Source organism: Somniosus microcephalus, chromosome 5 (assembly GCF_052327205.1).
Source record: "Somniosus microcephalus isolate GS21.2 chromosome 5, FLI_Smic_1.0, whole genome shotgun sequence".
Taxonomy (NCBI): domain Eukaryota; kingdom Metazoa; phylum Chordata; class Chondrichthyes; order Squaliformes; family Somniosidae; genus Somniosus; species Somniosus microcephalus.
Genome location: NC_140991.1, coordinates 92,596,941 through 92,608,428, shown reverse-complemented (window position 1 = coordinate 92,608,428; position 11,488 = coordinate 92,596,941). Strand labels below are relative to the sequence as shown.

Below are 11,488 nucleotides of genomic sequence, written 5' to 3'. Positions count from 1 at the left end.
TACCATTACCATCAAGCCAGGGGACCAACCCTGGTTCAATGAGGAGTGTAGAAGAGCATGCCAGGAGCAGCACCAGGTGTACCTAAAAATGCAGTGGCAACCTGGGGAAGCTGCAACACAGGACTACATGCATACTAAAAAGCGAAAGCAGCATAGAGAGCTAAGCGATTCCACAATCAATGGATCAGATCAAAGCTCTGCAGTCCTGCATCTAATCGTGAATAGTGGTGGACAATTAAACAACTAACGGAAGAGGCTGCATGAATATCCCCATTCTTTATTATGGTGGAGCCCAGCACATGGGTACAAGAGACAAAGATGAAGCATTTGCAACCATCTTCAGCCATAACTGCTGAGTGGATAATCCATATCGGCCTCCTCCTGAGGTTCTCACCACCACAAAATCCAGTCTTCAGTCAATTCAATCCACTCCACGATATCAAGAAACTGCAGAGTGCACTGGATACAGCAAAGGCTGTGGGCCCCGACCACATCCCGGCTGTCGTGCTGAAGACTTGTGCCCCAAAACTAGCCGCGCCTCTAGCCAAGCTGTTCCAGTACAGCTATAACACTGGCATCTATCTGACAATATGGAAAACTGCCCAGGTATGTCTGGTCCACAAAAAGCAGGACAAATCCAATCCAGCCAATTACCGCCCCATCAGTCTACTCTCAATCATCAGCAAAGTGATGGAAGGTGTCATCGACAGTGCTATCAAGCAGCACTTACTCACCAATAATCTGCTCACTGATGCCCAGTTTGGGTTCCACCAGGACCACTCGGCTCCAGACCTCATTCCAGTTTTGGTCCAAACATAGACAAAAGAGCAGAATTCCAGAGGTGAGGTGAAAGTGGCTACCCTTGACATCAAGGCAGCATTTGATCGAGTGTGGCATCAAGGAGCCCTAGTAAAACTGAAGTCAAGTGGAATCGGGGGGAAAACTCTCCACTGGCTGGAGTCATACCTTGCACAAAGGAAGATGGTTGGAGGTCAATCATCACAGCCCCAGGACATCACTGCAGAAGTTCCTCAGGGCAGTGTCCTAGGCCCAATCATCTTCAGCTGCTTGATCAGTGACCTTCCCTCATCATAAGGTCAGAAGTGGGGATGTTCGCTGATGACAGCATAGTGTTCAGTGCCATTCACAACTCCTCAGATTTTTTTAATTATTCGTTCATGGGATCTGGGCATCGCCAGCATTTATTGCCCATCCCTAATTGTCCTCGAGAAGGTGGTGGTGAGCTGCCTTCTTGAACCGCTGTAGTCCATGTGGTGAAGGTACTCCCACAGTGCTGTTAGGGAGTGAGTTCCAGAATTTTGACCCAATGACGATGAAGGAATGGTGATATATTTCCAAGTCAGGATGGTGCGGAACTTGGAGGTGGTGGTATTCTCGTATGCCTGCTGCCTTGTCCTTCTAGGTGGTAGAGGTCGTGGGTTTGGATGGTGCTGCCGAAGAAGCCTTGGCAGTGCACCTTAAAGATGGTACACACTGCAGCCACGATAATGAAGTAGTCCATGCCCGCATGCAGCAAGACCTGGACGACATTCAGGCTTGGGCTGATAAGTGGCAGGTAACATTCACGCCGCACAAGTGCCAGGCAATGACTATCTCCAACAAGCGAGCCATGGCATACCATCGCCCCATGGCATTCAACAGCATTACTATTGCTGAATCCCCCACTATCAATATTCTGGGGGTCACCATAGACCAGAAACTTAACTGGACCAGCCACATAAATAATGTGGCAACAAGAGCAGGTTAGAGGCTAGGTATTCTGCGGCGAGTGTCTCACCTGACTCCTCAAAGCCTTTCCACCATCTACAAGGCACAAGTCAGGAGTGTGATGGAATACTCTCCACTTGCCTGGATGAATGCAGCTCCAACAACACTCAAGAAGCTCAACACCATCCAAGACAAGGCAGCCTGCTTGATTGGCACCCCATCCACCACCTTAAACATTCACTTCCTCCACCAGTGTGCACCATCTACAAGATACACTGCAGTAACTTGCCAAGGCTTCTTCGGCAGCACCTCCCAAACCTGTGACCTCTTCCACCTAGAAGGAAAAGGAAAGCAGGTGCATTGTAACACCACCACCTCCAAATTCCCCTCCAAGTCACACACCATCCTGACTTGGAAGTATATCGCCCAGCCTTCATCGTTGCTGGGTCAAAATCCTGGAATTCCCTCCCAAACAGCACAGTTGGGAGTACCTTTACCACAGCGGTTCAAGATGGCGGCTCACCGCCACCTTCTCAAGGGCAACTAGGGATGGACAATAAATGCTGGCCTTGCCAGCGACACCCACATCCCATGACCGAATTTAAAAAAATGAAGTTGTTGAATAATAAAATAATAATGAAGACAATCGTGTAACTTGAGTGATGAAGTATTGAGTTATGCAGGTTTCCTTCACAAGTGAAACAAAGTTTAATAAGATGTTAACTTTTGTTGGAGTTGGTTTGTGGGGTATTAATGTGCTGTTTTTTTTTAAATCAGATGTAGAATTGGCTTAACATTTTATTGATAAAATAAACTTTAATAATTATTTTATCCAAATATTACAGCATTACAAATGCACATTTATAAAAGGCTTACATAAAATATCTGCACTGCATGCAAGAAAATGTTAAACTTTATACAATATCTGTGCACACATTTTTAAGCATTGTACAATTTACTGTATTTTAGAACAATTTATAGGACCAGTTCATAAAGATAGCGTTAAAATAAATATAAAAGATATGTATTATAGAGCGAAAAATCGCTCCCTGGGAGAGTGTTAAAAGAAAATAATACCAAAGGGCTCATAAACACAAGGGAAATCTGGAGCAATTAATGTCAATGAATCCTGAGATGGAATTACTACCTTCTAACTAATTTCCCGATATTCAATTGTATGCAATATAAACTTGTATACATTAAATACTGTATTTAAGATTAGCTTCTTAATGGCTACTAGTAACACATGCTGCTACATATGCTGATGATTAGAAATGTAACACGGATTTTTATACAAGGCATACATTACAACTCGTGTCTTGAAGAAACTTAGAGGTATTTAGCATTTCCAACACAGCTGCAACATTTTACTACAAAATATTAAAAAGTATCTTTTACTATTTTTATCTTTTAAAAAAAATTGAAGTGTTGCCAATAACGAGAGGGAATGAGTGTTCAAAACTACATAGCCAACTGGGGCACAACACCCACTGGTAACTGACATGAAGCACAAGATTCTCATTGCAAGTATTGTGGCGCAAGACTTTGTTTAGCAAAGTACTATGGTTTAAATGAAAGAAGCACGGGCACTACTTTAAATCAGTTTTCCATCTGTTTTTGACCTTAAATATGTGCAAATGTTTATTATAACTTGTAGAAAATGATCTAACTACTGATTTGTTGCAGTTGAACTTGTTCTAAGAATCCAAAATGTTATCAAATGCTAATTTTTGATTCCTCAATTAGATCACAAGAATTCAGTAATCTTCCAATAGGGAACCAACAGATCAAGTATATATTATAATTTGGACATAAACATACAGTGTCAATAACCACCTATTGTGGTTTCTGGAATATTGGTAGCATGCATGTCTCTGGTCATGTTTGATTTCTCTTTGAGTTTGGCCTGTAGCAAGGTATGCTCCACAACACCAATTCGGATATCCATTTGAGTTATCTCTTGCTTCAGTTTAGTCAATGCCTGTTTGATTTTCACTAATGGAGCTGAAAATAATAGTGACAATTAATGTAGTGATTCTTTCCATTTGGCTTATAACTTTTATGCAAGTATATAACCCTCGGTGTTTCATCACTACACTGACATAAATTTCTTTTGTACATTCAAATTAAATGTTCAGCAGACTAAATGTTAATATATAACTGCCTCAGACCTTCACAAGTAATAAATAAGTGGGTACATTGGTCAATATAAGCTAGAAAGGAGCCCTACACAAGGGAGAAATGCTCAAAGAGCATCTGAAGATGATAATGGCAGAAAGTACTATAGCTCCTGGGTCTACAGAAAGGCAAATTGGTCAGGGTTGAATACCGTAGATTGTTATCCTGCCTGAAGTTTCACTGGTCCACCTTCTTGGGGAGAAATCGGAGACACTTCTCTAACATCACTTGCAGGAGCTTGAAGTTTTCAGACCCATCGTCCCTGCCAGCGCTCTGAAGGAGCTAGCCACTTAATCCCATTCCACTGCCATATCCCCATACCCTTTAAAAAAAATTTTTTTCAAATATCTATCTACTTCCATTTTAGAAGATATTATGGAATTTGCTTTCACCACTGTTTCTGTTAGGGTATTCCATGTCCTAACAACCCTCTGAAAGAAAGAATATTCTCCTTACCTCTTCCTTTGCTAATCATCTTAAATATATGCCCCCTAATTATCTAGACTGTTAAAAAATCTGAGTATATACAAGGTTTCATTTGAAAAGATTATCCTGCTGCCCTTTACTCACCTCCATCAGTCATGCTGCTTCCCTTTTCTTCCATATCTTGTTTTACCTTTTCCAACTCTTCACTTATCTTAAAGATTACACACACAAAATATTGAAAAAAATACCTGTAATATCTTTATTAATTGAAATGATCTATACTATTTTTTCAAAATGATTAAAAGGAGCAGTGTAAAAACAAAGCTATTTGGCCTGAAGGGAGTGAAAATCCTCAATTTTTTAATTCTCTAATTTTACCACCTTCTTCTCCTTAAGGCAGGCATCCAAACACCCATTCTTCAAGCCTGAGTAGCAAAGTGAAAAGCTATCAGCGATTCATCCTCAAGGGGCAACACAGCCAACCAGAATCCTGTTGTCATTGCACATCCACACACATGCATTTTCCAACAGATGACGCTAAGTCGTGATCAGGAGTCGGAACTCTTATCTGGTTTTTTTTCTGCACTAGGTAAGGGCACGGACACACACCTGTGATGCACACACAGTTGGTCCTGCGGAGATCAACTAACTTAGCACAGATCAGGGATCAAAATTAGGCCTTAGTCTGTAATGCACAGTACATATCACATAGTTACTAAGGGAAGGGGACGTAAAGGAGGTATTTTTAAATAAATGAAAATCATTTGGAGTTGATTTGCTAGAGGAAAATAATCTTTAGATCAAAAGATAAACTTGAAAACGTTTTTGCAATTAATAGTAATTCTACCTCAGACAGAAGTCTAGTTCGTTCTGTTACTCCCCCACTTCCTTGCTGGTATCGGTCTTTGGCCTACAAGAAAATGAAACAGTTTTTCAAAATATTATGGAGAATCTTTAAGGTTAAAAAACTGCCGCATTAAAGAGAACATTGCAGATTACCTCACTCAGCTGGGCCTGAGCAGCACGGAAGTCCTGAATCAAATTCTCCAACTGGTTGTTGACATATTTCTCTCTGCTGCTGACCTTTTCCAGCGTTCGACTAATCTCATCTTGAAGCTTGTCCAAGTAGCTCTGTCAAAAAAACAACAGAATTCTGTGAATATCTATCAGCTAGATATAAAAAATCTTAAAATACAAAACTACTGCATTCTCAATAAGCAAAAATAATGAGAGGATGCACATCTTAGCCAAATAAATCACCAATTAGGTGGCTGCAATGCGAGTAAGCCATATTTCAGAAAGATACACCATAATATGAACAGAATTCTGATATTTATTAATACGATATACTGGGTTTAAAAATCTAAAGCCTCGGAGACACAGGCTGCAAACAGAAATACAGGCTTCTGAGCTAAAGATCAGTTGTTTAACAAAGTTGTAAACATACAAGCTTTGAAATGGGAATTAGTTAAATATACTAAAACAATGACCCTATTGAAATGGCATTTTGGCGATTCCAGAGGGTCTGGAGTTTGGGGAAAAACACAATGAAAAGACCCAAGTGAAGTGTTGGAAACCAACACGTTGAACAGAAACACAAACATTAAAAGAGGCATGTGCCTTTGAAAAGATGACATCAAGTAAAAGAAACACCTGCTGGTCAAATAGTTTTTATGTTAAACTTGGAAGACAGGAAACATAAGATTAAATATGCAACCAATTGAGATAGCTAGAAAACAAGTAAACACTCAGTCAAAGTGTCTTTAATTTATACATAGTAAATATGATACCAACAAGAACACTTTGAAGATATGACTTCAATAGATACACCAAGCAATTACAATGTGTTTGTATTGAACTTGGGAGCAGTTAGGAGACTCGAAGTCTGTTAAACCAGCTAAAAGTGATATTAAGAATTGAATGGAAAATCTTCGATAAGAATGGCATCAAACAGAAACCATTGCTGTCATATTGTTTTTATGATGGTTTTTGAAACACCTAAAGGTAGAGACATAATTATGCATGCAGCAGTTGAACTGACAGTAAGAATAGAAAGCATTTAACAGAGAGAATGAATAAGACAATTAGCTTACATCAGCAGAGAACTTCAAAGAATAAACCACTGCAAAAAGGGTATAAAAGATAGACCTTTTCAAACAGAAAGTCAGAAGTCGCTGAACGGGCCAAGCGTTTCTCAACTTTACAGGCACCATCTGTAAGTTTTTAACTTTGAGTCTCGAGGACCAAACGGTATTATAATTTGATTTTGGTGGAAGTTCTGGATTTAGAGATAAGTAAGAAATGTAACGAAATAAAGATTTGAGAATAAGGATCTGAGAAATAAGAAATGTAAGCGATTAGTATTTTGAATTGTTAATGTTGCGACTGACTCAACAGCTGTTAAATGAACGTCGGCTCTTAAATAAAAATATATATTTTTAGAATTGTCTCAAAAGAGTATTTCTGTATAAACTCGCAAACCCAATTTCTGTACACTCTTTTGTAAGGAGTTGCAGAATTCTGGGGGGTGTTCCGGACCCTCATAATATCCAGAAGGTTACAGTCTAGTTAAACTTATTAAAAGTGCTATCTGGAGGACGGTAACATCTTCAGTCATTCCTTTCCTTTAGGGAGAGATAGCCTGAACCTTTAGACCCATTTAAGCGTCTTATGGAATTCGGCTATCTCTAACTTTAGTTGAAGGTGAACATCTGGGGAATACGCTTGATCTGGGGTAGCCCGAAAAGGGCTAGGACTTGTAATTATCCCTTCAGCAACACAAGTGCTTTTTTGTGTAATTCACCTCTGATGAGTGTTCTATTTGTACAGTTCATTTAATTAAAAAAGTTAACAAACATTTTTTCCCCCAAATCAAAGCAAAACAGATTAAGTTTTTACTTAGTTTTCTGTCAATTCTGAGGAACCATTCTTTTCAAGACCTCAAGTAGTTTTAATAAGACACTATACAAGTCTCAGTCCTCAAATGCGGCCTCCTGTTAAAGCAGTACATGTATCCTTAATGGTACACGAATAGGAGGCAGCGATTGAGCCCAGAAACCTAATCAATTTGGAAAAATAAACATCTGATGGAAAGAGCAGATAATTCAACTGTGCAAGGGCATTACAGCCAAGCCCAATTTGCCTGAAGTAGATGCATCCACACCTCCAAACAGTCACTATCCAGGCTTAGACAATTAGACAAATGAAAGACATTTGGTCATGGTACCAGAGTGCAGTAAGCATCATGGAACTGTACCCCAGCACGAGTCAGTCCTTTCAGGAAAGATGGGGAAAATAATTGAAAGATTAAAAAAATTGTCCAGCAAACTTTCACAAAAATAAAACAGAAAGACAATTAATTAATTATCTTTCCATCTTACCATGCTTCAGTCAGTTTGGCTTAATTGGTAGCACATCGCTGTGCACAAGTGGCCTGCTGCATTTGCCTGCATGATAGTGACTTGGTTGTGAAGTGTTTTGGAACAGTCTGAGAATGCGGTAAGGCGCTATGGAAATGCAAGTTGTTTCTTTCTACTTGCAATACCTCTCACCTACTGACCAAGTTGGCCAAGTCTAAAGCATATAGCTGCCAGACTAGCCTGCCTCAGGTAAGGAAACCAACACCAGGAAGTAAGCATTTTTAAATGAGTTATTTATAGAAAAGTAATGGATAACTAGCAGCAAGTTAAAAGGGATATAAATTCAATTGAGGGGTTCTGATGATGCTATAACCCAAAAATGAAGCTCAAAAATTGTTCAACATGACTATCAGAAGTAGAAATATCAACACTAAATTTAGAGGGACATGAGTGAAAACAAAAATGAAAGTGGCCTACATGTAGGGCAAATGCCTTGAGCACGCTTCATACCTTATTATTTGCAAATGCACAAGCAGTATAATAAAGATTGGAAAATACAAACTATAAAGTAGGGAGATAAACTAGAAGTCAAAAATGTCAAAAGTATCAAGGGGCTTAGGCATGTATGAGACATGCTTGAGCCATTGAGTCACCTCATGTCAGCAATGTGGCATCTGGGAAATCCTCCTGCTGGACCAGCATGAAACGAGCAGCCATTCAGTAGATGTGTAGCATCCTCAACTGCAGCTACAGAGGGCTGTTCAGGAGTCCTCAGGTATGGTCATTTGCCACACACCTTACCATCCCATAATTAAAATGGTTGAGCTTGTACCAGAGATGGTGTGACAGCTCGTAACCAGGCAATCTTTCATCAGGCTGAGTGATGAGAAAGGAGTTTCTTAGAAGGAGCAGTTTGTCCCCATTCTGATCAATATAATGAGGCAATGTTGCCGTGGAGATAGTTGGTCACATCAGCCAGATTGGTCATCTGCTAATGAGTCGGTAGGAGGCGCCTCCTGTATATCTTTGAAATGTGGCAGCTGTGGCATTTCGTGGATTTTCTCAAGGAGGTTCTATGTCGCAATCTGATGCCCGATATTTGGAGACCATATATTTCAAATCAAATCAACTTTTATTGTCATTGTTAGTGCACAAGTGCAGTACAATGAAATGTAGGCTTGCGGCTCCCGAGAGTGTACATTTACATTAAGACATTTAAACATTCCACATACATTTGGCTTGTAATACATTAACATAAACATAACCATAATAAAGTGCATTGGCAGATGTGCAGGCTTTAGAGTTTATTTGTGGAGTTCAGTAGGATGACAGCCCTGGGAAAGAAGCTGTTCCTAAATCTGGTCGTACGGGTGTGAATGCATCTGTAGCGTCTCCCAGATGGCAGGAGGGTGAACAGACTGTGGCTGGGGTGGGTAGGGTCTTTGATGATGGACCGTGACCTCCGTAAACAGCGTTTCTGGTATATGTGCTCTATGGTCGGTAGCCGGGTGCCGGTAATGCGTTGGGCAGTTTTGACTACCCGCTGCAGGGCTTTCCGGTCATAGTAGCTACAGCTGCCATACCATACTGTGATACAGTTCGTCAGGATGCTCTCTATTGTGCAGCGGTAAAAGTTAGAGAGGATCAGGGGTGACAGGTTACAGCCCTTCAGCCTCCTTAGGAAATATAGGCGCTGCTGGGCCTTCTTCACCAGAGAGGAGGTATTGAGGGACCAGGAGAGGTCTTCCGTGATGTGCACTCCGAGGAACTTAAAGCTGTCCACCCTTTCCACCACAGCCCCATTGATGTGGATGGGGGTGTGACTTCCGCCTTTAGACTTCCTGAAGTCCACAATGATTTCTTTGGTTTTCTTGATGTTAAGGGCCAGGTTGTTATCGGCGCACCACTTCACGATATGCTGGACCTCCTCCCTGTAGGCTGACTCATCGTTGTTGGTGATCTGGCCTACTACCGTGGTATCATCCGCAAACTTGATGGTGTTGGAACCATGAACAGCCACACAGTCGTGGGTGAAGAGGGAGTAGAGGAGGGGGCTCAGCACACATCCTTGTGGGGCCCCCGTGTTCAGGGTCGGGGGGGGGGGGGCAGGTGTGGTTACCTAATTTGACAGATTGAGGTCTGTTTGTTAGCAAGTCCAGGGTCCAGTTGCAGAGGGAAGTGTTCAGGCCAAGAGTTTGGAGTTTGGTGGCCAGCTTGTTGGGGACGAGTGTTGAATGCTGAGCTGTAGTCTATGAACAGCATTCTGATGTAGGTCTCTACCATCTAAGTGATTCAGTGCCGAGGGTAGAGCAGTTGTGATTGCATCCTCCGTTGATCTGTTTGCACGATAGGCAAACTGGTGTTGGTCAAGAGAGGCGGGAACACTGGCTTTGATGTGAGCCAGGACCAGTCTCTCGAAACACTTCATTATGATGGGTGTGAGTGCGACAGGTCGATAGTCGTTCAGGCACGTCACAGCCGTTTGTTTTGGCACAGGAATAATGGTAGCGGTCTTGAAGCATGTAGGGACTACTGCCTGGGCCAGTGACAGATTGAAGATGGCGGTGAAGACATCAGCCAGCTGATCAGCACATTCCTTGAGTACCCGTCCAGGGATGCTATCTGGTCCAGCAGCCTTTCGTGTGTTCACTCCGCGTAGAACACCCCTTACGTCGGAGGTCGACAGAGTGAGCACCTGGTCTTCCGGGGGTGGCAAGGCTTTGGTAGCCGGCTCCCTGTTGTCCCTGTCGAAGCGAGCGTAGAAGTTGTTAAGCTCCTCCGGAAGGGAGGCATCGCTAACCGGGGGGCTGATGTTTTTGCCCTTGTAGTCAGTGATGGACTGGATGCCTTGCCACATGCGCCGGGGGTCCGAGTTGTTGTGGAAATGATCCTCTATCCGCAGTGTCTGTTTCCTTTAGGCAGTCCAGATACCCTTTTTTAGGTTGGTCCTAGCTGCACTGTAAGCTGCCGCGTCACCAGATTTAAATGCTGCATCGCGTGCTTTCAACAGCAAGCGGACCTCTCCGTTCATCCAGGGTTTCTGGTTGGGGTATGTCCTGATATTTTTATGGGTCGTGACGACCTCGACGCAACTGTTAATGTAGAATAGCACTGTGGATGCATAGTCATAGTTCCTGTTGTTATTTTCAATATTTGATTTAATTGTACATCAACTAGTTTTGTATGGGAAGAATTTAACCACACAGGAGCGCAATATTCTCCGATAACAGACAGCTAGCGCCGAGCTGTGCAATGTTTGTGCATTAGCTCCGCAACTTGAGCCTGCAAGCTTATTTAACAAAGCCCTTTATGATTTCAGGATTAAGATTTTAGACATACGCGAGTTGGAATAAAGCAGTACCTTTGTCTCTTTAAGAGACGTTTCAATACCCTCTTCATGCTGGTGCATTTGGTCAACGTGAATTCTCCAATCCTGTTAAAGCAAAATAGTTTATATTACATATAAAAATAAAACTTGTATAACACACTATTTGTACTATTTATCGAAAAATAATGGATGGCTAGCAGCAAGTTAAAAGGACACAAAAACTCAGTTGAGAGGTTCTGACAAAAAAAAGTGATTCTTAAGTAATTTACAAACAGCAGTAGAACCCAGATTCAATTACTACCTTAAACTCATCATCTTCAGCTATTTACTATCTTGTACATGTTGCATGAATGCAGTTTTTTTTTTTTTTATTTGTTTTCTTACAATGGCATAGAGCACTTGGAAAACAGTGACAGGATCGGACAAAGTCAACATTGATTTACAAAAGGTAAATCATGCTTGACTAATC

The 11,488-nt window shown here is 41.5% G+C and overlaps 1 protein-coding gene across 2 annotated transcripts in view; it reads right to left on the bottom strand.

Moving 5' to 3' along the window:
• Positions 1–2,518: 2,518 nt before the first annotated feature.
• ift57 (intraflagellar transport 57 homolog (Chlamydomonas)) overlaps positions 2,519–11,488 on the bottom strand; it is a 40,278-nt gene continuing 31,308 nt past the window's right edge. Inside the window, exons 7-11 of one of the 2 annotated variants that reach the window (XM_085987989.1) lie at positions 11,053–11,124; positions 5,332–5,463; positions 5,180–5,242; positions 4,477–4,543; positions 2,519–3,732 (exon numbers count right to left, since the gene is read on the bottom strand). In XM_085987989.1, the coding sequence (XP_085844115.1) occupies positions 3,554–3,732; positions 4,477–4,543; positions 5,180–5,242; positions 5,332–5,463; positions 11,053–11,124 (513 nt within the window). In that variant the 3' untranslated portion in view covers positions 2,519–3,553. The remainder of the gene's footprint in view (positions 3,733–4,476; positions 4,544–5,179; positions 5,243–5,331; positions 5,464–11,052; positions 11,125–11,488) is intronic. The other variant, XM_085987990.1, reaches the window with a different exon arrangement.